Raw genomic sequence first — 25628 nt, forward strand, 5'->3', positions numbered from 1 at the left:
GGACTGTCATTTCCAGTTCCAAGCCCTGCCATTTGGTCTCTCCACAGCACCGAGGGTGTTTACCAAGGTGATGGCAGAAATTATGGTTCTCCATATCTGGACAATCTGCTGATAAAGGCATTGTCCAAGGAGAAGCTGCTGCAGTCCATTGTTCTCACAACACGCCTCCTCAAGAGTCAGGGTTGGATTCTGAACCTTCCAAAGTCACATTTGGAACCAACCCAGAGGTTGTCCATTCTGGGAATGATCCTGGACACAAAAGTGCAGAAGGTGTTTCTTCTGCAGGAAAAGGCTTTGGTGATACAAACTATGGTCCGGGATGTCCTGAAGCCAGCCCGGGTGTCTGTTCATCAATGCATTCGCCTGTTGGGAAAGATGGTGGCCTCTTAGGAGGCTCTCCAGTACGGGAGGTTCCACGCTCGGACCTTCCAACTGGATCTTCTGGACAAGTGGTCGGGATCTCCTCTCCACATGCACCAGAGAATTCGTCTGTCACCGAGGGCCAGGATTTCGCTCCTCTGGTGGTAACCATTACCTCACCTTCTGGAGGGCCGCAGGTTCGGAATTCAGGATTGGGTCCTTCTAACCACGGATGCGAGCCTTCGGGGCTGGGGAGCAGTCACTCAAGGAGTAACCTTCCAAGGTCGGTGGTCAAGCCTGGAAGCCGGCCTGCCCATCAACTTCCTGGAACTAAGAGCCGTCTACAACGGTCTTCTTCAGGCGGCCCCTCTTCTAAGAAATCTGGCCATTCAAGTGCAGTCGGACAACGTAACAGTGGCTTACATAAACCGACAGGGCGGAACGAAGAGCAGAGCGGCAATGTCAGAGGTGACAAGAATACTCCTCCTGGACAGAAAAACACGCGTTGGCGTTGTCAGCCATCTTCATTCCGGGAGTAGACAACTGGGAAGCAGACTTCCTCAGCAGACACTATCTCCATCCAGGGGAGTGGGGTCTCCATCCGGAGGTGTTCAAGGAAATAACAGACCTTTTGGGGATTACCCCAAATAGACATGATGGCCTCTCGTCTCAACAAGAAGCTTTGGCGTTCTTGGTCGAGGGACCCACAGGCAGTGGACGCCCTGGTGTCTCCGTGGGTGTTCCAGTCAGTGTACGTGTTTCCACCACTCCCACTCATCCCAAGAATCCTAAAGCTCATAAGGAGAACAAGGGTTCAAGCGATCCTCATTGCCCCAGACTGGCCAAGAAGGACTTTGTACGCGGACCTTCTGGATCAACTGCAAGAAAAGCCGAGGCCTCTTCCTCTTCGGGAGGACCTGCTGCAGCAGGGGCCATTCGCCTATCAAGACTTACCGCGGCTACATTTGACGACATGGAAGTTGAGCGCCTGATACTTGCTCGAAAGGGCATTCCGAAGAAGGTCATACCTACCCTCATACAGGCTAGGAAAGGGGTAATGTCTAAACATTACCATCGTATTTGGAAGAAATATGTCTCTTGGTGTGAATCCAAGTTTCCTACGGTGGAGTTTCAACTCGGACGTTTTCTCCTTTTTCTGCAAGCAGGTGTGGATATGGGCCTGAGGTTAGGATCTGTGAAGGTCCAGATTTCTGCCCTATCCATTTTCTTTCAGAAACAATTGGCTGCCCTCCCTGAGGTTCAGACCTTTTTTGAAGGGAGTTCTGCATATTCAACCTCCCTTTGTACCGCCTACAGCGCCTTGGGACCTTAACGTGATGTTGCAGTTCCTCCAGTCGGATTGGTTTGTGCCTCTACAGGAGGTAGAGGTCAAATTTCTTACATGGAAGGCAGTCACATTGTTGGCCTTAGCTTCTGCTAGGCGTGTGTCCGAGCTGGGGGCTTTATCCTGTAAAAGCCCTTACTTGATCTTCCATGAAGATAGAGCTGAGCTGCGGACACGTCAGCAGTTCCTTCCGAAGGTTGGGTCTGCTTTTCGTATCAACCACCCTATTGTGGTGCCAGTGGCCGACTCCTCAATTACATCAAAGTCCTTGGATGTCGTAAGGGCTCTGAAGATATAGGTGAAGAGAACTTCTCGTCACAGAAAGTCGGACTCTATTTGTCCTATATGATCCTAAGAAAATCGGGTGTCCTGCTTCTAAGCAGACTATTTCTCTCGGGATTAGGTTCACTATCCAGCACGCTTATTCTACGGCAGGACCTGTTAAGGCCCACTCTACTCGTAAGGTGGGGACATCCTGCCGAGCTGCAACTTGGTCTGGGTCTAACACATTTGCAAAGTTTTACAAGTTCGATACTTTGACTGAACTTCAGATCATCAGAGGCCAATCAGTTCTACAGGAGCCTACGCGCGCTCCCTCCCATTCTGGGAGCTTTGGTAAATCCCCATGGTACTAATGTGGACCCCAGCATCCTCTAGGATGTAAGAGAAAATAGGATTTTGGTACCTACCGGTAAATCCTTTTCTCATAGTACGTAAAGGATGCTGGGCGCCCGCCCAGCGCTTCGTTTTCCTGCAAATGGTACTTGGTTCAGTACAACTTTGTTTTAGTTGAGTACTGCATTGTTACTTGGTAAGTAATGTTTCAGCTGTTGCTGAGTAGTTCAAGCTAATTGGCTTGACGTGCCTTGTATGTGTGAGCTGGTATGAATCTCATCACTATCTGTGTATAATCCTTCTCTCGAAGTATGTCGTCTCCTCGGGCACAGTTTCTAGACTGAGTCTGGTAGGAGGGGCATAGAGGGAGGAGCCAGCCCACACTCTCAAACTCTTAAAGTGCCAATGGCTCCTGGTGGACCCATCTATACCCCATGGTACTAATGTGGACCCCAGCATCCTCTACGGACTACAAGAAAAGGATTTACCGGTAGGTACCAAAATCCTATTTTCACTTGCATCCGATGGGAGTAATGGTAGTCCAGTGTACCTATGCAATACAACACAGCAAGGCAATACAATCCTATTTCATTTGCATCCGATGGGAGTAATGGTAATTCGGTGTACCTGTACAATACAGCTATGTAATACAATCCTATTTCATTTGCATCTGATGGGAGTAATGGTAGTTCGGTGTACCTGTTGATGAAAAGGAAATTCAGGGCAATACTTCAAGCACTAAAAACACTGGGAATCAGAACAATTATAATAAGATCTACAATTTAGCATGGAGTAAAACTGAGGTTCTTAGCATATTTTTGGCCAAAAAATGTGAGCCTACCTCATCATGGTGACCTCATCAGGTGGGTCCCTAACTTCCCTAATACTGACATTATATAAATGTATCCAGGTCCTATCTATCATAGTGCCCATTCTTATATGTGGACCGCAAAATGCAAGGACCCATTCTAATTTAAAAACGCCTAACAGCAGGTAGGTGGGTTGCTAGTTAAGGTAGACTGTGTATCTACCTCAAATATACATATGTATATACACAAGAGTAAAGGGGTACAGAAGTCAGCTCATGTGGTACAAAAGCCCAGGTGGTTTAAAAGGCGGTTCGGGTGATACAGAAGCCACAAGTGTTCCATGTTCCTCACTGAAATCCAAAACCTGTCTCCTTTAATGCGAAACACATCTTCATCTTCCTATAGGACTTGTAAAGGGTCCAGAATCAGGCTATTGGAGCATGTATGGGCTAATGGCAGATTTATGTTTGTCTCGTCTCTTGACAATGCAGAATTTCTGACAACTGTATCTTCCTGTCAGTTCTGCAAAGCTGCCCAGAGGTAAGCTGCTGGTGCCAGTCACAAACTGCAGCTGGTTCGGATTGTTGTTCTTCTGGACAAGCTTCCAGAACCAAATGAGTTGTTTGCTGCTCGGGGTATAACCCACTTACACTTTGTTCTTCTGCCAGTTTGCTATGTCCAGTTCTTGCACACCACAAAGCATTAACGAATGCTTTCTCCTCAAAGGAGTTCAGCCACTGCAGGGGGGGAAACACTATTAAACCCCTCCAGGAAAGCTGATGGTCCACTCTGGGAAAACAGCCACTCAACCAACAGGTCAGTGTATTCTCTCTTGTTGGCCTCTGTACCCTGAATGTTGTCTCCATAGGCATGGGATGTGACACTACCTAGTGTGTCCGTGCTGACAGAGAAGGACATCTCATAGTCACAATCCTTGCTACTATTGTCCCTGAGCCATGTAAGAGACCTGTAGAACGCAGGGTCAATAGCCTCCAGGTCTGAAATGGTGAATGGCTTTCCCAGCATCCTATTATAGAAAGGCGGTGAGAAACCTTTGGCTAAGTATTTGCCTGGAATAGTGCAATTGCAATAAAGCGGCCCATAAATGTAAAGACAGGCAGGTGCCCAGGGATCACAGCTGATGCTGGATTGATATTAAGAGAGAGTTGCTTTCGCTGGTATAGTCCATGAAACCGTAGTTTGGATTAAGAAGTTCCTGTGAAAGCATGGAAAACCATTCATTTGTCAAGCCTCCAAAATCTTCACCCTCTTTTCATATGAACATCACATTGGGCTGTTTCCTTAGCTCATAGGGCTTCAGCACCTTAATCAGTTGGAAGGAGTCCTTGAAAATTATCTTTCTTGATACCTTTATTTGTGCCTCGTCTTGAAAATGCGTTAGCCTTCCCCAAATCATGGAAGTAAGCTTGTCTGCACTGGAAACTCTGACTTAGATTTGGGTGGGTTATTTTGTTTCTGTGCAGGGTAAATACTGGCTGCTTTATTTTTACACTGCAATTTAGATTTCAGTTTGAACACACCCCACCCAAATCTAACTCTCTCTGCACATGTTAGATTTACCCCACCTGCAGCGGACATGGCTTTGCCCATTAAAGAAAGATTTTGCTTTTGTGATCCATGCTGAATTAGGCCTATAGTGTGTAACAGCACCTGGACAGGGACATTTATAAAGGTGCATACAAACACTGTGGACCTGAAGGCTGCATGCGAACATGAGCTCCTGCACTAGTACATGGAAGTAAATGCATATATTTGCCCATATGAGATTGAACATACACTTAGATTAATGTGTCCTCATCATGAGTGCAGTCTTGTACCAGTCTGTGCTTGGTGTAAAATATACTTCTGAGAACAGTGTAGGTACGCTTCTACCAAACTCTGCATAGCCTGTGGGTGTCTCACCCTGCCTTCCTTAATTTTGGCCATGTGAACACCTCATCACAGCCCAGTCACAGGTAGAGATGTGTACACAATTCCAGAACATATGCAGTTTGAAAACACACACAAGGCACGCTTCACAAGCGGATGGGTGTGTGTTTGTATTGTTATTATAGAATTGTTATTATTTGGCTTTGTTTTACGAAACAACTTGTATTTAAGGTTTAGTGGTCTGTAAATAATGGGGGTTTTAATAAGTTCTAGAAAGCAGAAGAAGTTACTCTTTAACGTATTCATCTGAACCTCTCCCACATCCATTGTTTGCTCCAATTTACCATTTAACTAACTTTGCTTCTGATTCTAACGTTTGGGATGCCGGTTGGAACGTCCATTAATTGTGACAACTTTGATTTCCAGGCATGACACTAATCATACTCAATAACAATGATATAAAGTGCATTGTGTCTTCCTTCCCCTGTGCCCGGAGCTTGCCTCTAACCAGCTGTGTGGCTTTATAGACAGATGAAGTGTTCCTGGAAGCTCAGATCCAGAACATCACCACCTCCCCGATGTTTATGGAGAAGGTGTCCTTAGAGCCGTCCATGATGTACAATGTGACCGAGCTGAACAGTGTAGTCAAGGACGGTGAAGGGTAAGGGATCTCTCTTAAATGTGTAAGGGTATGTAAAGCACAGATATAATCATCTGGCATGCGGATAAGATGCCAGCTGTAGGGATCCTGGCAGTCAGATTATAGCCGGCAGATTGGGGAGGTAGGTTTAGGTGCCACACAGAGGGTTATGGTTAGGCTGCGGAAGAGGGGGGGGGGGGTAGGGTTAGGCTGCGTGGAGGGGGTGTTGGGGTTAGTGACCACCGGGGAGACGTTATGTTTAGGCACTGCGTGGTAGAGTTAGGGTTAGGCTGCGGGAAGGGAGGATTAGGCGGTAGGAGAGATGGGGGGTAACATAATTACCTTGCCCCTGTTGTGATATCACTGATCGGGATGCCGGCTTCAGTATTGTGACTGCCCGGTCAATCATACTGAACCCAGACATCTGGAGATGCATTTGTCCTAGGTCCATATTTTCTGGCCTTAATGATCATATTACATATATAGACCACAGATCATTATTCATTTGTTCAGGGGCCACACAGATGGCCCTGGATCTTATATTTGGGCTGCATAGTTATGGTACACTGGTGCTTGGATCTTACAGTGTAATGTCATCTAATGCTTTATAAAGGTGGATTATCCTATGTCAATCAGCAATAATGACTTTGCAGTCCACTTTCCTGGCTACATACACTATGCTAATGGCCCTGTTTCTTGTTGTCCTTAGAATAGCTACAAAAAGAACTGAAGAGGGATCTTTGCTAGTAAGAAGGGGCTGTAGGTGGCCCTTAATTGTCCACCACCAGCTCCTGATACTTGCAGTAGTATAGTCTATCATTTGAAATTCAAATGGAATGATTGGGTTAGTGGCTCGGCCGCGATGTGCAATTACAGGACTGCATGCCACGGCCAGCAACATTGCTGCTAGTTCCACTAGTGCAAAGATGTGTGCAGGAAATGTAATGTTCAGACTGTCGTAGTAGGCGCATAACCGAAGATTGCAGGATACTTGTTGGCATATCGCCGCTAATTGACTCTACCCCAAACTGTTTTACTGGTTCCTCTGAAGAATGCATAAATGCACCTGTCATCCATAATGAAAGCTCTTCCGGAATGACATTACTTCTTACTAATCCAGAATCTCTGCAATGTAGGTTGTCTACATTTGGAACAAAGACTTATCTACAGCCCATGGACACGCGACAGTACTTATACTGCTTGAAGCCCAAGCCAGAATTTGCTGAAAAAGCTGGTGTTATCAAGGGGGTCACAGTGATCGGAAAACTGGACATAGTGTGGAAAACAAACCTGGGGGAGAGAGGAAGACTACAGACCAGCCAGCTACAGAGAATGGTACCGCACGAGCAGAGAGACTACCAGGCTCTGACGTAATCCTCCTGTGATTTGCAGGGCTGTGATGTTTGAATCTGCTAAATAATTACTTCTATCTACGTTCTATAAATCTCTTGGGAGTGAAAAAAAAAATCATATACAGTATTTACCTAGTAATAAATCCTGTGAAATATCTAGTGGTTAAAACCAGTTATTTTGTGTTCTCTTAAATATTCTGCTAAAGACACAACGGGGTCAACTTGAATGAGTGGTAATGTTTGGGCCGTGCTGCAATGTCGGCAATGCAATACTTCATCTACTCTAATTTGCTCTTTTTAGTTCTCTACCCCATAAGGATGCCTATTAAAATATGTGATGTATGGGCTACTATAGATATACCGCATGGATGTGTACTGCATTGCGCATAGTACCTATTACATTTGTCAGTACAGTATGTCCGCAATAAGCCAGTCTCGAGAACTACTTAACTTGGGCTAGGCCATCTATAAGGCGTAGCGCCCTGATTCTTGTGGGTGATGCATAACCTACTCACTGCTATCCATCTCTTCCCTCTGATGAAGAAATGTATAGATTATAAATATAAAATTCTGCTTTGTCAGTATCTGTACACAGGAAATGATCCCTTCTGCACTATAATAATGCTAATTTTTCAATTATATAGCAATAATTAATCTGATGTATGTGCATAAACAGTAACACTTTCTTTCTGGGTTTCAAATATCCCTGCTTGGGTGTATATATAAAAATAAACACTTTATTTCTTATTTCTGTGATTTTTTTTTTTCAGGCACCAGGATATGGGGATGTAAGGCTATCTCTAGAGACTATTCCAGATACTGTCAATCTGGAAGAACCATTTGATATCACGTGTAAAATCACTAACTGCAGGTAATCTGACCTCAGACACCTACTTACCTGCAGGTAATCTCACCTCTGTTGTACACATACCTACCTACCTGCAGGTAATCTCACCTCTGTTGTACACATACCTACCTACCATCAGTCAATCACACCTTTGTTTCATGATCCTATATTTGTGTGCAGGTAAACTCACTGCTGCCGGTAGTATCACCTCACTCACATACACCTACCTGCAGGCAGCTAATCTCATACATGTTGCACACACACGCCTGCAGGAAACTGTTCAAAATGTGTTACTGTATTGGGCTTTCCAGAGTACTGCATAAAAGAAGCAGTCACGTTTTCTGCAGCTCAGAGAGTTGCACCTTATGTTGTAATAAAGTGATTATATAATAAACCTCACAGCTGTAGTGGTACCCTGCTATGTTATATGGTAGTGATAGGGAAGAGTGCGCTCATACGGCTTGTTCTCTACACATTGTACAGCTGTACTGACCTATTTATGAACCAAGTAGATACTGTATATCAGAAGCCTCTTTAATGTACATAGGCTTATTATCCACCAAAAGGCAGCCCAGCTTTATATATCTGCAATAATGTGCAGATCGTTGCATCTGTCTGGGTGTTCCTCTCCATTTGTTCCTTGTCATGTCATTTGCAGCAGATTATGATTGCATGCTGGTAATGGGATCCGGTCTGAAGATCGACAGTGTCTAGGAGGTCGACAATGTTTAGGTCGACATGGATGGAAGGTCGACAGGGTTTCTAGGTCGACAGGTCTAAAGGTCGACATGAGTTTTTCACTTTTTTTTTTTTTTTTTTTTTTTTTGAATTTTTTCATACTTAACGATCCACGTGGACTACGATTGGAACGGTAAAGTGTGCCGAGCGAAGCGAAGGCACCATGCCTGGAGCCGCGAGCCATGCGAGGGGACGCGGTGCACTAATTTGGGATCCCGGTCACTCTACGAAGAAAACTACACCAAAACAAAACAAAAAATCCTCATGTCGACCTTGAAACCCTGTCGACCTCGTGACTGTCGACCTATAGTGGTCGACCTAGACACTGTCGATTTGATGAACCACACCCGCTGGTAATATATACCGCACTGGGCCTCTCACCATAGCAAGTATCAGGGCAGACCCAGGATAGTGAAGCATTGTCTTTCTTTCTCTCTAGCAGTGAAAGGACAATGGATTTGATCCTTGAAATGTGTAACACAAATGCCATTCACTGGTGCTGCGTATCCGGAAGGCAGCTTGGCAAGCTGCACCCCAGCTCGTCCCTTTTTCTAACGCTCACCCTGCTGTCATCTGTGCAGGGGCTGCAGGTGAGTGTCCCATCAGGTATATTAAAATATATATGTAGTTATTCAGATGCATTCAAATCAATGGGAGGCCTTTAGGGAAAAATGGTGAATGGGAAAAGATGCTAAATTTTAGCAGTCTGGAGCTGTGATCGTCTTACTGCTCACACAATGAGAAATACAATTTGAATTGCTGCAATTAGCTACAGCACACTTCCCCTAGGCATCGGGTTTCATAAATGTCCCAAAAACTTTTTGGCTGTATTTAATGACAAAATGTATACATTTTGTTTTCATTCTGATTAAGCTTTTTGGCCAAACACAGATAAAACTATCCAAAAACACCCGTCAGCCTTGTTATAAGATAACGAGTAAGATAAATGAGCCAAAAGGTCCCGATATTGCACAGCGTGTTATTCTCAATAATTTGCCCATATATCCTATGGGTTATCAGGATTACCTCATCCTCCTTGTGGGCAGATATAGGCAAACTCAGTGTGGTGTGGCAGAAAATTAGATTCAAAGAAAAAAAAATCTGTGTGTGCTGCCAATATCCGGGCCTTCCACTAGCAGAAAAATAGTCTCTAATTGTCAGGATGACCAAAAATATTGAATGTGTAGGTAGTTTAGCAAAGTCCTGTAACCCATGAACCGCAGATGTCATTCCTACACCCGGGCACCATTCCCAGCTCAGACTTCACCTGATCATCTCAAATATCTTTTGGCATTGGTTGGTTCAGACCAGATTTATGCTTTACAGAAACAAGGATGAGTTTTACCTTTTTAATTCGTGTTTTATGATGTGCATGTGAGAAAATAGCCTATTTGCTTTTATGTAATTAGATACATTGTTTAATTTGTATTATAAAGTGTCCTTTTCTAATTTCCGGTGATTTTCTAAAAAAATGTTTTAACATTGTGGATTTCAAATACGTTTATAGAATCTCCAGAGAGAGACTGGCAGGATGTTTGTTAATGGAGGACACATTTATCAGAAGTAAAACCATTGCATTTGACCCATACTTAATCACTTTGGCCACTTACATTGCCCTTCTGTCTCTCCTCTTCATCAAGAGTGTTTCTGGATTAAGGCTGACGGACACATTTTTGAAGAGAACGTATGAGTACGATGATATTGCCCAGGTCTGTGTCGTATCTTCAAAAAACCATCTTGAAAGTTGATTCAGCTAATGGTTTTAAGATCCCTGGATTTTCTGCCTGGACCCACACAACTCCAACAAATTATATCTGTTCATACAGAACTTTTAGCGTGATGTATTATTTCATAAATTTCCATTCATGTGAGCCTGTGTATTTTTAAATTGAATGGTTTTTAAACATTGTATTTTATCTCATTTCAGAAAAATAAAGTGTAAATATGTTGATATGTAACCTGTCTAACCTTAATTCCCACCTCAAAAATGTAATACGTTGCACTATTTACTTATATAATGGTTATATGGTAATATGGTAATGTGAAAGCATCTCCCTCTACCGGACATGTCAAGCTGATATTTTAGGGACCATTTTTGTTCTTGTTAATTTTATGATTTTCAGATAAATACAGCCTGCAGCGTCGTCATCACTTATTTCACCTGTAACAGGAGATATTCTAGTGGAGTTTACCAATGTGTAGGACAGTCTTTTTTTTGTTTACAATCTACCACTTGCTCACATACAAAACTAGATTTTAGTTCCAACCAACTATTTATATGTTTGGATGGATAATCTTTCGCTGTGTGGCCAGCTTTAGATGCAATAGTCCAATGTAATGATTTCACCTGTTCACCGTGAATCCTTAAAATCTGACTAATTAGTAATGCCTGTGATGGACCAATTATTTTATTTTCTGAACATTAAAACTTTTTTTTTTTCCCTTCTATTTAAATGAAAATACATATTGCTTCATAAATAAAGTATGCAGTTTTATTTGTAAATAAATATACAGAATGTTTTACAGAAGACTGATTATTTGTATAATTTCTAACTTTGCTGTATAAATTTATATAGAACAGTTGTAGAAATAAATTGTAATTAACATCTGATACTACTTTCTATTGCCCTGAAAATTATCTTATAATGACTCCTCGTTAGGTTCCCTAGAACTTGTCTCCTAATGACAACAGTGTTTAGTTCACAAAAAAACAAAACATTGGTGGCCATTGCAAATATAGGTTGTAGCTCTTATTATACAAACTACACAATGCAGTGTCTCAGCATCTACTTTGTGGCACTACAGAATAATGATTTACTTGGAAGACCAGGTTTATTACATTCAACTGAATTAACAGGAGAAAATAAAAACATAACCGAAAATAATTTTTTTTACATTTGGTTTATCTTAAAGGCCCATACACACTAGAAGATATTGTGAACTATATCGCTCCTTTTGGGCTTTGAGTTCTATAGTTAACAATATAGTCCAGTGTGTATGCAGTGAACGATGAGCGCCCCCGCCTGTCGTCAGCTAGGGTTTTGTCTGAAATTGCATCTCAATTTTGCCTATATTCATGTAAAAGTGTGTATTGTTCAGTGTGTGCACAATCAACGATATTCATCATAGCCACTCTAATGCTAGCTCATTATTTAAATTAGCCACCATTAGTGTCCCAGACAATGCTAGCAATATTGTTTGAAAAATAGTTCAGTGTATATGCACAATATCTTTCATCATGTATGGCTGGAAGCTCAATGGAAATCGTTCACAAATATCGTTTAGTGTGTATGGGCCTTAATACACGTTGATTGTATTTACACTACTAGAAAATATAGAAGGAAAAAACTGTTTGTAGGTCATTCCACTAGTGCAGAACATAAGATAATGCACTTGCATGCAAAAGCTCATTATACAAGCATTAACAAAACAGTATAAAAGAACAATGAGAGACATAATAGCAATGTCACTGTACATATGGGTGACAGGGATGCAGTCAAGATCCCGCCGGATGGAATCCCGACATATACTCCCTCTGTGGGTATCCACAACACCCATAGAAGGAGAATAAATTAGTGTGCCCGCAAGGGGCTGCGTTGCGCTCGCCCCCCTGTTGGGATTCTGTCCGGCGGTATCTCTTACTGATCCCAGGTGACAATGTCTGTGAAACTAAAGTTTGCTTTGTTTCTCTTGCGTCCTAGAGGATGCTGGGGACTCCGTAAGGACCATGGGGATAGACGGGCACCGCAGGAGACATGGGCACTTTAAGAAAGACTTTAGGTATGGGTGTGCACTGGCTCCTCCCTCTATGCCCCTCCTCCAGACCTCAGTTTACTACTGTGCCCAGAGGAGACTGGGTGCATTACAGGGAGCTCTCCTGAGTTTCCTGTCAGAAAGTATATTAGTTATTTTCAGGGAGCCTGCTGGCAACAGACTCCCTGCATCGTGGGACTGAGGAGAGAGAAGCAGACCTACTTCTGTGCGTTTCAAGGCTCTGCTTCTTAGGCTACTGGACACCATTAGCTCCAGAGGGATCGGTACGCTGGTCTCACGCTCGCCGTCCGTCCCAGAGCCGGAAGGTAGAAGCCGGGTGAGTATGAGAAGAAAAGAAGACTTCATGATCTTCACTGAGGTAACGCACAGCGGTGAAGCTGCGCACCATTGCTCCCATACACCTCACACACGGCAGTCACTGTGAGGGTGCAGGGGGGGCACCCTGGGCAGCATATAAACCTCTCTGGCAAAAAAAAATTTTTTTATATATATATATATATATATATATATATATATTATAGTAAAGCAGTCAAGCGGCACTCCTTCCCAAGTAAAACAAGCATTAACAGCCGGTGCCTTCCATAAAGAACCTACACGGTTCCCCACACATGTATAGGAATAGTCCGGCGGCACTCACGGCAAAAAAGGCAGCTCCAATCAGCCAACGTTTCAATGTTATTTGTTCAACATTTTCCTCAGGGCATAATACAATAACAGACATCACATACCTTTATACCTCCACTGATCCGTCCATTCCTCCCGCCGTCCGCGCGCCACGCTCGATAAAATGACGTCATCACGGTGCGCCCAGACACCAAGTGGTACGGAGGGACCAGAGCACCATAATTATACAAAGTGCAAAGTGCTGAATGAAAAAAGACAAACAGTAATATTACACATATTCACCAAGTTACACTGTAGCAGCCTGCCTGTGGTATATTATAACACTGACATAATATGTGCATACTATCAAAAGAGCTTTCATACATAATTGCACAATCGAGATTGTGTCATAAAAACGATGTCCAATTAATACAAATAACGCCAAAATACATATCCCTTAGCATCATAGGCATGATCCTAATTTTTTATAGAAAGTATGATAATCCTAACTTCGTTTAACCCACGGGGGGACAGTGTATCCAGTAAAAAAATCCACTTGGATTCTGCTTGTAATAAACGAAGACCCGGTCACCCCCCCCCGTTTTAGCGGGGGGATGTGATCTATTATACGGTGGCGTAAAGTCGCTAGAGAATGGCGGGCTTCAACAAAGTGTCTGGGGACCGGTAGATCACTTTTCCCTGACAATAATGCGGCCCTTATCGATGAACGGTGGTTCGCCATGCGTTCCTTAAATGTACTCTCAGTTTCTCTAACGTCCTAAGTGGATGCTGGGGACTCCGTAAGGACCATGGGGAATAGCGGCTCCGCAGGAGACTGGGCACATCTAAAGAAAGCTTTAGGACTATCTGGTGTGCACTGGCTCCTCCCCCTATGACCCTACTCCAAGCCTCAGTTAGATCTCTGTGCCCAAACGAGAAGGGTGCACACTAGGGGCTCTCCTGAGCTTCTTAGTGAAAGTTTTAGTTTAGGTTTTTTATTTTCAGTGAGACCTGCTGGCAACAGGCTCACTGCATCGAGGGACTAAGGGGAGAAGAAGCGAACTCACCTGCGTGCAGAGTGGATTGGGCTTCTTAGGCTACTGGACATTAGCTCCAGAGGGACGATCACAGGCCCAGCTTGGATGGGTCCCAGAGCCGCGCCGCCGGCCCCCTTACAGAGCCAGAAGGCAGAAGAGGTCCGGAAAATCGGCGGCAGAAGACGTCCTGTCTTCAACAAGGTAGCGCACAGCACTGCAGCTGTGCGCCATTGCTCTCAGCACACTTCACACTCCGGTCACTGAGGGTGCAGGGCGCTGGGGGGGGCGCCCTGAGACGCAATAATAAACACCTTGGATGGCAAAAAATGCATCACATATAGCTCCTGGGCTATATGGATGCATTTAACCCCTGCCAAAATACATAAAAAAACGGGAGATAAGGCCGCCGATAAGGGGGCGGAGCCTATCTCCTCAGCACACTGGCGCCATTTTTCCTCACAGCTCCGTTGGAGGGAAGCTCCCTGGCTTTCCCCTGCAGTCACTACACTACAGAAAGGGTTAAAAAAGAGAGGGGGGGCACTAATTAGGCGCAGTATTAACTATACAGCAGCTATAAGGGGAAAAACACTTATATAAGGTTATCCCTGTATATATATAGCGCTCTGGTGTGTGCTGGCAAACTCTCCCTCTGTCTCCCCAAAGGGCTAGTGGGGTCCTGTCCTCTATCAGAGCATTCCCTGTGTGTGTGCTGTATGTCGGTACTTTTGTGTCGACATGTATGAGGAGAAAAATGATGTGGAGACGGAGCAGATTGCCTGTAATAGTGATGTCACCCCCTAGGGGGTCGACACCTGAGTGGATGAACTGTTGGAAGAAATTACGTGACAGTGTCAGCTCTGTATAAAAGACAGTGGTTGACATGAGACAGCCGGCTACTCAGCTTGTGCCTGTCCAGACGTCTCATAGGCCGTCAGGGGCTCTAAAGCGCCCGTTACCTCAGATGGCAGATATAGACGCCGACACGGATACTGACTCCAGTGTCGACGGTGAAGAGACAAATGTGACTTCCAGTAGGGCCACACGTTACATGATTGAGGCAATGAAAAATGTTTTACATTTCTGATAATACGAGTACCACCAAAAAGGGGTATTATGTTCGGTGAGGAAAAACTACCTGTAGTTTTCCTGAATCTGAGAAATTAAATGAGGTGTGTGATGATGCGTGGGTTTCCCCCGATAACAACTGATAATTTCTAAAATGTTATTGGCATTATATCCTTTCCCGCCAGAGGTTAGGGTGCGTTGGGAAACACCCGCTAGGGTGGATAAAGCGCTCACACGCTTGTAAGGGCTCTATCCTCTCCTGAGATGGCCACCCTTAAGGATCCTGCTGATAGAAAGCAGGAGGGTATCCTAAAATGTATTTACACACATACTGGTGTTATACTGCGACCAGCAATCGCCTCAGCCTGGATGTGCAGTGCTGGGTTGGCGTGGTCGGATTCCCTTACTGAAAATATTGATACCCTAGATAGGGACAGTATATTTTTGCCTATAGAGCATTTGAAAGATGCATTTCTATATATGCGTGATGCACAGCGGAATATTTGCCGACTGGCATCAAGTCTAAGTGCGTTGTCCATTTCTACCAGTAGAGGGTTATGGACACGTCAGTGGTCAGGTGATGCGTATTCCAAACGGCATTTGGAAGTATTGCCTTATTAAGGGGAGGAGTTATTTGGGGTCGGTCTTTCAGACCTGGTGGCCACGGCAACAGCTGGGAAATCCACGTTTGTACCCCAGGTCGCCTCTCAACATGAGAAGACGCCGTATTATCAGCCGCAGTCTTTTCGTGGATAAGCGGGCAAAAGGTTCCTCATTTCTGCCCCGTGACAGAGGGAGAGGAAAAAGGCTGCAGAAATCAGCCAGTTCCCAGGAACAGAAACCCTCTCCCGCCTCTGCCAAGCCCTCAGTATACGCTGGGGCTTTACAAGCAGAATCAGGCACGGTGGGGGGCCCGTCTCAATGAATTTCAGCGCGCAGTGGACTCACTCGCAAGTAGACCCCTGGATCCTTCAGGTGATATCTCAGGGGTACAAATTAGAATTCGAGACGTCTCCCCCTCGCCGTTTCCTAAAGTCGGCTTTACCGATGTCTCCTTCTGACAGGGAGACAGTTTTGGAAGCCATTCACAAGCTGTATTCCCAGCAGGTGATAATCAAGATACCCCTCCTGCAACAGGGAACGGGGTATTATTCCACACTGTTGTGGTACCGAAGCCGGACGGCTTGGTGAGACCGATTCTAAAATCTTTGAACACTTACATACAGAGGTTCAAATTCAAGATTGAGTCACTCAGAGCAGTGATTGCGAACCTGGAAGAAGGGGACTACATGATGTCTCGGGACATCAAGGATGCTTACCTTCATGTCAAAATTTACCCTTCTCACCAAGGGTACCTCAGGTTTATGGTACAGAACTGTCACTATCAGTTCAGACGCTGCCGTATGGATGGTCCACGGCACCCCGGGTCTTTACCAAGGTAATGGCCGAAATGATGATATTCCTTCAAAGGAAGGGAATTTTAGTTATCCCTTACTTGGACAATTCCCTGATAAGGGTAAGATCCAGGGAACAGTTGGAGGTCGGTGTAGCACTATCTCAGGTAGTGTTGCTGCAGCACGGTTGGATTCTCAATATTCCAAAATCGCAGCTGGTTCCGACGACTTGTCTTCTGTTCCTAGGGATGATCCTGGACACAGTCCAGAAAAAGGTGTTTCTCCCGGAGGAGAAAGCCAGGGAGTTATCCGAGCTAATCAGGAACCTCCTAAAACCGAGCCAAGTCTCAGTGCATCAATGCACAAGGGTTCTGGGTAAAATGGTGGCTTCCTACGAAGCAATCCCATTCGGCAGATTCCACGCAAGAACTTTCCAGTGGGACCTGCTGGACAAATGGTCCGGGTCGCATCTTCAGATGCATCAGCGGATAACCCTGTCACCAAGGACAAGGGTGCCCCTCCTGTGGTGGTTGCAGAGTGCTCATCTTCTAGAGGGCCGCAGATTCGGCATTCAGGACTGGGTCCTGGTAACCACGGATGCCAGCCTGCGAGGCTGGGGAGCAGTCACACAGGGAAGGAATATCCAGGACTTATGGTCAAGCCTGGAGACATCACTTCACATAAATATTTTGAAGCTAAGGGACATTTACAATGCTCTAAGCTTAGCAAGACCTCTGCATCAAGGTCAGCCGGTGTTGATCCAGTCGGACAACATCACGGCAGTCACCCACGTAAACAGACAGGGTGGCACAAGAAGCAGGAGGGCAATGGCAGAAGCTGCAAGGATTCTTCGCTGGGCGGAAAATCATGTGATAGCACTGTCAGCAGTATTCATTCCGGGAGTGGACAACTGGGAAGCAGACTTCCTCAGCACGACCTCCACCCGGGAGAGTGAGACTTCACCCAGAAGTCTTCCACATGATTATAAACCGTTGGGAAAAACTCGACAGGTATTGCGCCAGGTCCAGGGACCCTCAGGGAATAGCTGTAGACGCTCTGGTAACACCGTGGGTGTACCAGTCAGGGTATGTGTTCCCTCCTCTGCCTCTCATACCCAAGGTACTGAGATTGATAAGATGGAGAGGAGTAAGCACTATATTCGTGGCTCCGGATTGGCCAAGAAGGATTTGGTAACCGGAACTTCAAGAGATGCTCATGGAGGATCCGTGGCCTCTACCTCTAAGAAGGGACCTGCTCCAGCAAGGACCCTGTCTGTTCCAAGACTTACCGCGGCTGCGTTTGACGAATGGCGGTTGAACGCCGGATCCTGAAGGAAAAATAAGATTTTACTTACCGATAAATCTATTTCTCGTAGTCCGTAGTGGATGCTGGGGACTCCGTCAGGACCATGGGGTTTAGCGGCTCCGCAGGAGACAGGGCACAAAAATAAAGCTTTAGGAGCAGGTGGTGTGCACTGGCTCCTCCCCCTATGACCCTCCTCCAAGCCTCAGTTAGGATACTGTGCCCGGACGAGCGTACACAATAAGGAAGGATTTTGAATCCCGGGTAAGACTCATACCAGCCACACCAATCACACCGTACAACTTGTGATCTGAACCCAGTTAACAGTATGACAAACGTAGGAGCCTCTGAACAGACGGCTCACAACAATAACAACCCGATTTTTTTTTGTAACAATAACTATGTACAAGTATTGCAGACAATCCGCACTTGGGATGGGCGCCCAGCATCCACTACGGACTACGAGAAATAGATTTATCGGTAAGTAAAATCTTATTTTCTCTGACGTCCTAGTGGATGCTGGGGACTCCGTCAGGACCATGGGGATTATACCAAAGCTCCCAAACGGGCGGGAGAGTGCGGATGACTCTGCAGCACCGAATGAGAGAACTCCAGGTCCTCTTTAGCCAGGGTATCAAATTTGTAGAATTTTACAAACGTGTTCTCCCCCGACCACGTAGCTGCTCGGCAGAGTTGTAATGCCGAGACCCCTCGGGCAGCCGCCCAGGATGAGCCCACCTTCCTTGTGGAATGGGCCTTGACAGATTTAGGCTGTGGCAGGCCTGCCACATAATGTGCAAGTTGAATTGTGCTACAAATCCAACGAGCAATCGTCTGCTTAGAAGCAGGAGCACCCAGCTTGTTGGGTGCATACAGTATAAACAGCGAGTCAGATTTTCTGACTCCAGCCGTCCTTGAAATATATATTTTCAATGCCCTGACAACGTCCAGCAACTTGGAATCCTCCAAATCGCTAGTAGCCGCAGGCACCACAATAGGCTGGTTCAGGTGAAACGCTGACACCACCTTAGGCAGAAACTGAGGACGCTTCCGCAGTTCTGCCCTGTCCGAATGGAAAATCAGATATGGGCTTTTATACGATAAAGCCGCCAATTCTGACACTCTCCTGGCTGAAGCCAGGGCCAGTAGCATGGTTACTTTCCATGTAAGATATTTCAAATCCACCGATTTGAGTGGCTCAAACCAATGGGATTTGAGAAAATCCAAAACTACATTAAGGTCCCACGGAGCCACTGGGGGCACAACCGGGGGCTGTATATGTAGTACTCCTTTTACAAAAGTCTGGACTTCAGGAACTGAAGCCAATTCTTTCTGGAAGAAAATCGACAGGGCCGAAATTTGAACCTTAATGGACCCCAATTTGAGGCCCATAGACAATCCTGTTTGCAGGAAATGTAGGAATCGACCCAATTGAAATTTCTCCATGGGGGCCTTCCTGGCCTCACACCACGCAACATATTTTCTCCAAATGCGGTGATAATGTTGTGCAGTCACCTCCTTCCTGGCTTTTACCAGTGTAGGAATGACCTCTTCCGGAATGCCTTTTTCCCTAGAATTCGGCGTTCAACCGCCATGCTGTCAAACGCAGCCGCGGTAAGTCTTGGAATAGACACGGTCCCTGCTGAAGCAGGTCCCGTCTTAGAGGTAGAGGCCACGGATCTTCCGTGAGCATCTCCTGAAGTTCCGGGTACCAAGTTCTTCTTGGCCAATCCGGAGCCACGAGTATCGTTCTTACTCCCCTTTGCCGTATAATTCTCAGTACTTTTGGTATGAGAGGCAGAGGAGGAAACACATACACTGACTGGAACACCCACGGTGTTACCAGAGCGTCCACAGCTATTGCCTGAGGGTCTCTTGACCTGGCGCAATACCTGTCCAGTTTTTTGTTGAGGCGAGACGCCATCATATCCACCTTTGGTTTTTCCCAACGGTTCACAATCATGTGGAAGACTTCTGGATGAAGTCCCCACTCTCCCGGGTGTAGATCGTGTCTGCTGAGGAAGTCTGCTTCCCAGTTGTCCACTCCCGGAATGAACACTGCTGACAGTGCTATCACATGATCTTCCGCCCAGCGAAGAATCCTTGCAGCTTCTGCCATTGCTCTCCTGCTTCGTGTGCCGCCCTGTCTGTTTACGTGGGCGACTGCCGTGATGTTGTTCGACTGGATCAACACCGGCTGACCCTGAAGCAGGGGTTTTGCCAGGCTTAGAGCATTGTAAATCGCTCTTAGCTCCAGTATATTTATGTGAAGAGACATCTCCAGGCTTGACCATACTCCCTGGAAGTTTCTTCCCTGTGTGACCGCTCCCCAGCCTCTCAGACTGGCATCCGTGGTCACCAGGACCCAGTCCTGTATGCCGAATCTGCGGCCCTCTAACAGATGAGCACTCTGCAACCACCACAGAAGAGACACCCTTGTCCGTGGCGATAAGGTTATCCGCTGATGCAGCTGCAGATGCGATCCGGACCATTTGTCCAGCAGATCCCACTGAAAAGTTCTTGCGTGAAATCTGCCGAATGGAATCGCTTCGTAAGAAGCCACCATTTTTCCCAGGACCCTTGTGCAATGATGCACTGACACTTTTCCTGGTTTTAGGAGGTTCCTGACTAGCTCGGATAACTCCCTGGCTTTCTTCTCCGGGAGAAACACCTTTTTCTGGACTGTGTCCAGAATCATCCCTAGGAACAGCAGACGTGTCGTCGGAAACAGCTGCGGTTTTGGAATATTTAGAATCCACCCGTGCTGTCGTAGAACTACTTGAGATAGTGCTACTCCGACCTCCAACTGTTCTCTGGACCTTGCCCTTATCAGGAGATCGTCCATTTTCTTTGAAGAAGAATCATCATTTCGGCCATTACCTTGGTAAGGACCCGGGGTGCCGTGGACAATCCAACCGGCAGCGTCTGAAACTGATAGTGACAGTTCTGTACCACGAACCTGAGGTACCCTTGGTGAGAAGGGCAAATTGGGACATGGAGGTAAGCATCTGTCCCGGGACACCATATAGTCCCCTTTTTCCTGGTTCGCTATCACTGCTCTGAGTGACTCCATCTTGATTTGAACCTTTTTATGTAAGTGTTCAAATATTTCAGATTTAGAATAGGTCTCACCGAGCCGTCTGGCTTCAGTACCACAATATAGTGTGGAATAATACCCCTTTCCTTGTTGTAGGAGGGGTACTTTGATTATCACCTGCTGGGAATACAGCTTGTGAATTGTTTCCACTACTGCCTCCCTGTCGGAGGGAGACGTTGGTAAAGCAGACTTCAGGAACCTGCGAGGGGGAGACGTCTCGAACTTCCAATCTGTACCCCTGGGATACTACTTGTAGGATCCAGGGGTCCACTTGCGAGTAAGCCCACTGCGTGCTGAAACACTTGAGACGACCCCCCACCGCACCTGAGTCCGCTTGTACGGCCCCAGCGTCATGCTAAGGACTTGGCAGAAGCGGTGGAGGGCTTCTGTTCCTGGGAATGGGCTGCCTGCTGCAGTCTTCTTCCCTTTCCTCTATCCCATGGCAGATATGACTGGCCTTTTGACCGCTTGCCCTTATGGGGACGAAAGGACTAAGGCTGAAAAGACGTTGTCTTTTTCTCCTTTATACGGCAATACTTCCATGTGCCGTTTGGAATCTGCATCACCTGACCACTGTCGTGTCCATAAACAACTTCTGGCAGATATGGACATCGCACTTACTCTTGATGCCAGAGTGCAAATATCCCTCTGTGCATCTCGCATATATAGAAATGCATCCTTTAAATGCTCTATAGTCAATAAAATACTGTCCCTGTCAAGGGTATCAATATTTTCAGTCAGGGAATCCGACCAAGCCACCCCAGCGCTGCACATCCAGGCTGAGGCGATCGCTGGTCGCAGTATAACACCAGTATGTGTGTATATACTTTTTAGGATATTTTCCAGCCTCCTATCAGCTGGCTCCTTGAGGGCGGCCCTATCTGGAGACGGTACCGCCACTTGTTTTGATAAGCGTGTGAGCGCCTTATCCACCCTAAGGGGTGTTTCCCAACGCGCTCTAACTTCTGGCGGGAAAGGGTATACCGCCAATAATTTTCTATCGGGGGAAACCCACGCATCATCACACACTTCATTTAATTTATCTGATTCAGGAAAAACTACAGGTAGTTTTTTCACACTCCACAAAATACCCTTTTTTGTGGTACTTGTAGTATCAGAAATATGTAACACCTCCTTCATTGCCCTTAACAAGTAACGTGTGGCCCTAAAAGAAAAATACGTTTGTTTCTTCACCGTCGACACTGGAGTCAGTGTCCGTGTCTGTGTCGACCGACTGAGGTAAAAAGACGTTTTAACGCCCCTGACGGTGTTTGAGACGCCTGGACAGGTACTAATTGGTTTGCCGGCCGTCTCATGTCGTCAACCGACCTTGCAGCGTGTTGACATTATCACGTAATTCCTTAAATAAGCCATCCATTCCGGTGTCGACTCCCTAGAGAGTGACATCACCATTACAGGCAATTGCTCCGCCTCCTCACCAACATCGTCCTCATACATGTCGACACACACGTACCGACACACAGCACACACACAGGGAATGCTCTGATAGAGGACAGGACCCCACTAGCCCTTTGGAGAGACAGAGGGAGAGTTTGCCAGCACACACCAAAACGCTATAATTATACAGGGACAACCTTTATATAAGTGTTTTTCCCTTATAGCATCTTAATATATATAATCATATCGCCAAATAAGTGCCCCCCCCTCTCTGTTTTAACCCTGTTTCTGTAGTGCAGTGCAGGGGAGAGCCTGGGAGCCTTCCCACCAGCATTTCTGTGAGGGAAAATGGCGCTGTGTGCTGAGGAGAATAGGCCCCGCCCCCTTTTCGGCGGGCTTCTTCTCCCGTTTTTCTGAGACCTGGCAGGGGTTAAATACATCCATATAGCCCCAGGGGCTATATGTGATGTATCTTTTAGCCAGTATAGGTATTTCATTGCTGCCCAGGGCGCCCCCCACAGCGCCCTGCACCCTCAGTGACCGCTGGTGTGAAGTGTGTGACAACAATGGCGCACAGCTGCAGTGCTGTGCGCTACCTCATGAAGACTGAAAAGTCTTCTGCCGCCGGTTTCTGGACCTCTTCACTTTTCGGCATCTGCAAGGGGGTCGGCGGCGCGGCTCCGGGACCGGACTCCATGGCTGGGCCTGTGTTCGATCCCTCTGGAGCTAATGGTGTCCAGTAGCCTAAGAAGCCAATCCATCCTGCACGCAGGTGAGTTCACTTCTTCTCCCCTAAGTCCCTCGTTGCAGTGAGCCTGTTGCCAGCAGGCCTCACTGTAAAATAAAAAACCTAAAAACTTTTTCTAAGCAGCTCTTTAGGAGAGCCACCTAGATTGCACCCTGCTCGGACGGGCACAGTATCCGAACTGAGGCTTGGAGGAGGGTCATAGGGGGAGGAGCCAGTGCACACCACCTGATCCTAAAGCTTTATTTTTGTGCCCTGTCTCCTGCGGAGCCGCTAATCCCCATGGTCCTGACGGAGTCCCCAGCATCCACTAGGACGTCAGAGAAAAAGGCATTCCGGATGAAGTCATCCCTATCCTGATCAAAGCCAGGAAGGATGTAACCGCAAAAACATTATCACCGCAATTGGCGAAAATATGTTGCGTGGTGCGAGGCCAGTAAGGCCCGACGGTGGAAATTCAACTGGGTCGATTCCTACATTTACTGCTGATAAAGCTAAATATTTATCGTGTATATAACCCTTTATGAGGTCTAAGAACACTGTACGCTATCTACGTAAGAAGTACCGTAAGGGTACGCAAGTTGCGTATCGATCGCTTAGCCGTGATCGAGACGCTCAGGCGTCACGTTCACTCACGGCCAAGTGATCGCAGGCAGGCAGACTATTGGCTGTTGACTTATCGTAATGATTCGCTATAGCGTAGCAGCGCTCGGGACCACGAAGAGATCACCAGCGATGCAGACGCTCACAACGTTAAACCTTTATATCTATACCTTTAGCAATGAAATACACAGCAAACCTTAATGTAGAGACAAAGTGTAAGTGCAACCTTGTGTAACCTGATTAACTACAAAGCTGCTTGAGTGTCACCGATGCTCAGGGAGTACTTAACACTATAAAGAATACACAGATACCTGGGCTTAGGGTCCGAAACCTATTATGTGTATTATGACTATTATACTTGCAAAAGGAATCACAGTACAAAGCATACACTACAATATAACATAAACCAACTAACCAGATAACTACACAGGAAATACAATACAATTCAAGTCTAATCAAGGAAAAATACGAGAGAAAGAGTAGAGAGGGAGAGAGAGAAATGGCTCACAGTAAGACAATATGATTACGGAGAGAACTTACGCACAAGGGGAACGATCGCATGCGCCTCGATATCCAGCTCCCGATTATCAGCAATGAGAACCGTTGAAGAGAGTGAAGTTGGATATGGTCGGCCTGCTATTTATGCCCCACACACAATACAATTCAATGGTCCCTACAATCTCATTGTTCATTGGACACAGGAATTCGGCTTCGCATTATAACAAAAGGTCATAGGTTGATTCATACAGGTGGGCTGTGACTATTTCCAACTGCTCAGGTGGGAGGGAAACTGGGTTTCCCGCCGCATGGGTAATAAAGTGCAAATAAAGTAAATGTTCATAAACTTCTTATGTCCATAACTATTCGCACGAGCGATTGATCTGCTTCAAACCAACACCGGAATATTTCTAATTAAATATTCTTCCGATGGATACTAAACACCACTGTATTACTCCTATCTGACCCTTCGTATCAAACAAAGAGGGATTCCTCTGTTCATAAACATTCTATATTAACCAAACTTTCAGAATCTATCAAAGGGACCATGATCTATAAAATACATTATTTGTGAAAATGTGTAACGATTGAGTCGCACGCTACGACTACACAAACTTTACCGTAAATACGCATACCGTGCACCAGCGGGTGCACGCAACAGCGGGTATGCGCCTTCACGGGAGAGCGCACGCATGCGCAGCGTGGACCAGTGTGAGGTGCAAATATGGCAGTGTGTATAGAGATATTTTTCTGACTTTGACAGTCCACCCTTTGGCAGTCAATAATAACTGCCACCTTCTAAAACATTTCAAAAGGAGAAAAATATATGTCAGGGGTTAATTCATTTCCATGGTTGGGTGAGGGAGGAGAGAGGAGTAGGTGTGAAGAGGGTATGACCTAGTGTGATAGCAGAAGCATGTGTGTATGAGTCCATGTTTGGGGGGTCATGTATCATCGTGCCGTACGTGTTGTAAATCAAGCTTCGAGGTATTGCGAAGTATACATTTGAATTCCTTCTTATCCCGTGGTACAGGTCTGTGGATGGGCTGTCAAACTTTACCGAGCTCTTTTCGGATTTTGAACAAAATGGGGAGCACATTTTAGTTGATGATACATGAATGGGGGAATATGTGATTGCTGATATCTGTTCCTGTATTCCCTATACTATGTGTGTCATTACCTGAGGGTTATAGAAATGAAGAAAAGACATAATTACGGTAAATGCGGTGGTATTCTATGTCAGGTTAATGTACATCTGTCGGTTGAAGTTTTGTTCGGTATCAGTTGAACGTCGTCTTCTTTGCGCTGTTTTGCTCATTAAGCGTGAGCAATAAGCTTTGTCAATGCCATTAGATTTACAAAAAATGTTGGGCTAGCGTAATTTTAAGAATTCTAGGGAAACTGGGGATCCATGGCAAAGTTCATCAAGTGTCCATCTCTCAAGTGGTCAAAACTTCTTCTTTGGTCTATCCGTTGTCTGTATAGCGTCTCATCAACTTCCTCGTCCAAGGGGGTC

At 45.9% G+C, this 25628-nt stretch overlaps 1 protein-coding gene across 6 annotated transcripts in view; it reads left to right on the forward strand.

Moving 5' to 3' along the window:
- Positions 1-10554, forward strand: part of LOC135057294 (trafficking protein particle complex subunit 13) — a 69032-nt gene extending 58478 nt beyond the window's left edge. For 3 of the 6 annotated variants that reach the window (XM_063963185.1, XM_063963193.1, XM_063963204.1), the window contains 5 exons: positions 5547-5680; positions 6796-6994; positions 7782-7882; positions 9036-9186; positions 10237-10554. In XM_063963185.1, coding sequence (XP_063819255.1) covers positions 5547-5680; positions 6796-6994; positions 7782-7882; positions 9036-9186; positions 10237-10344 — 693 coding nt within the window. In that variant the 3' untranslated portion in view covers positions 10345-10554. Of the gene's footprint in view, positions 1-5546; positions 5681-6795; positions 7030-7781; positions 7883-9035; positions 9187-10236 lie in introns of those variants that run through there. The other 3 variants (XM_063963190.1, XM_063963196.1, XR_010244131.1) reach the window with 2 other exon arrangements.
- The last annotated feature ends 15074 nt before the right edge of the window (positions 10555-25628 follow it).

This window comes from Pseudophryne corroboree, chromosome 1 (genome assembly GCF_028390025.1).
Source record: "Pseudophryne corroboree isolate aPseCor3 chromosome 1, aPseCor3.hap2, whole genome shotgun sequence".
NCBI lineage: Eukaryota > Metazoa > Chordata > Amphibia > Anura > Myobatrachidae > Pseudophryne > Pseudophryne corroboree.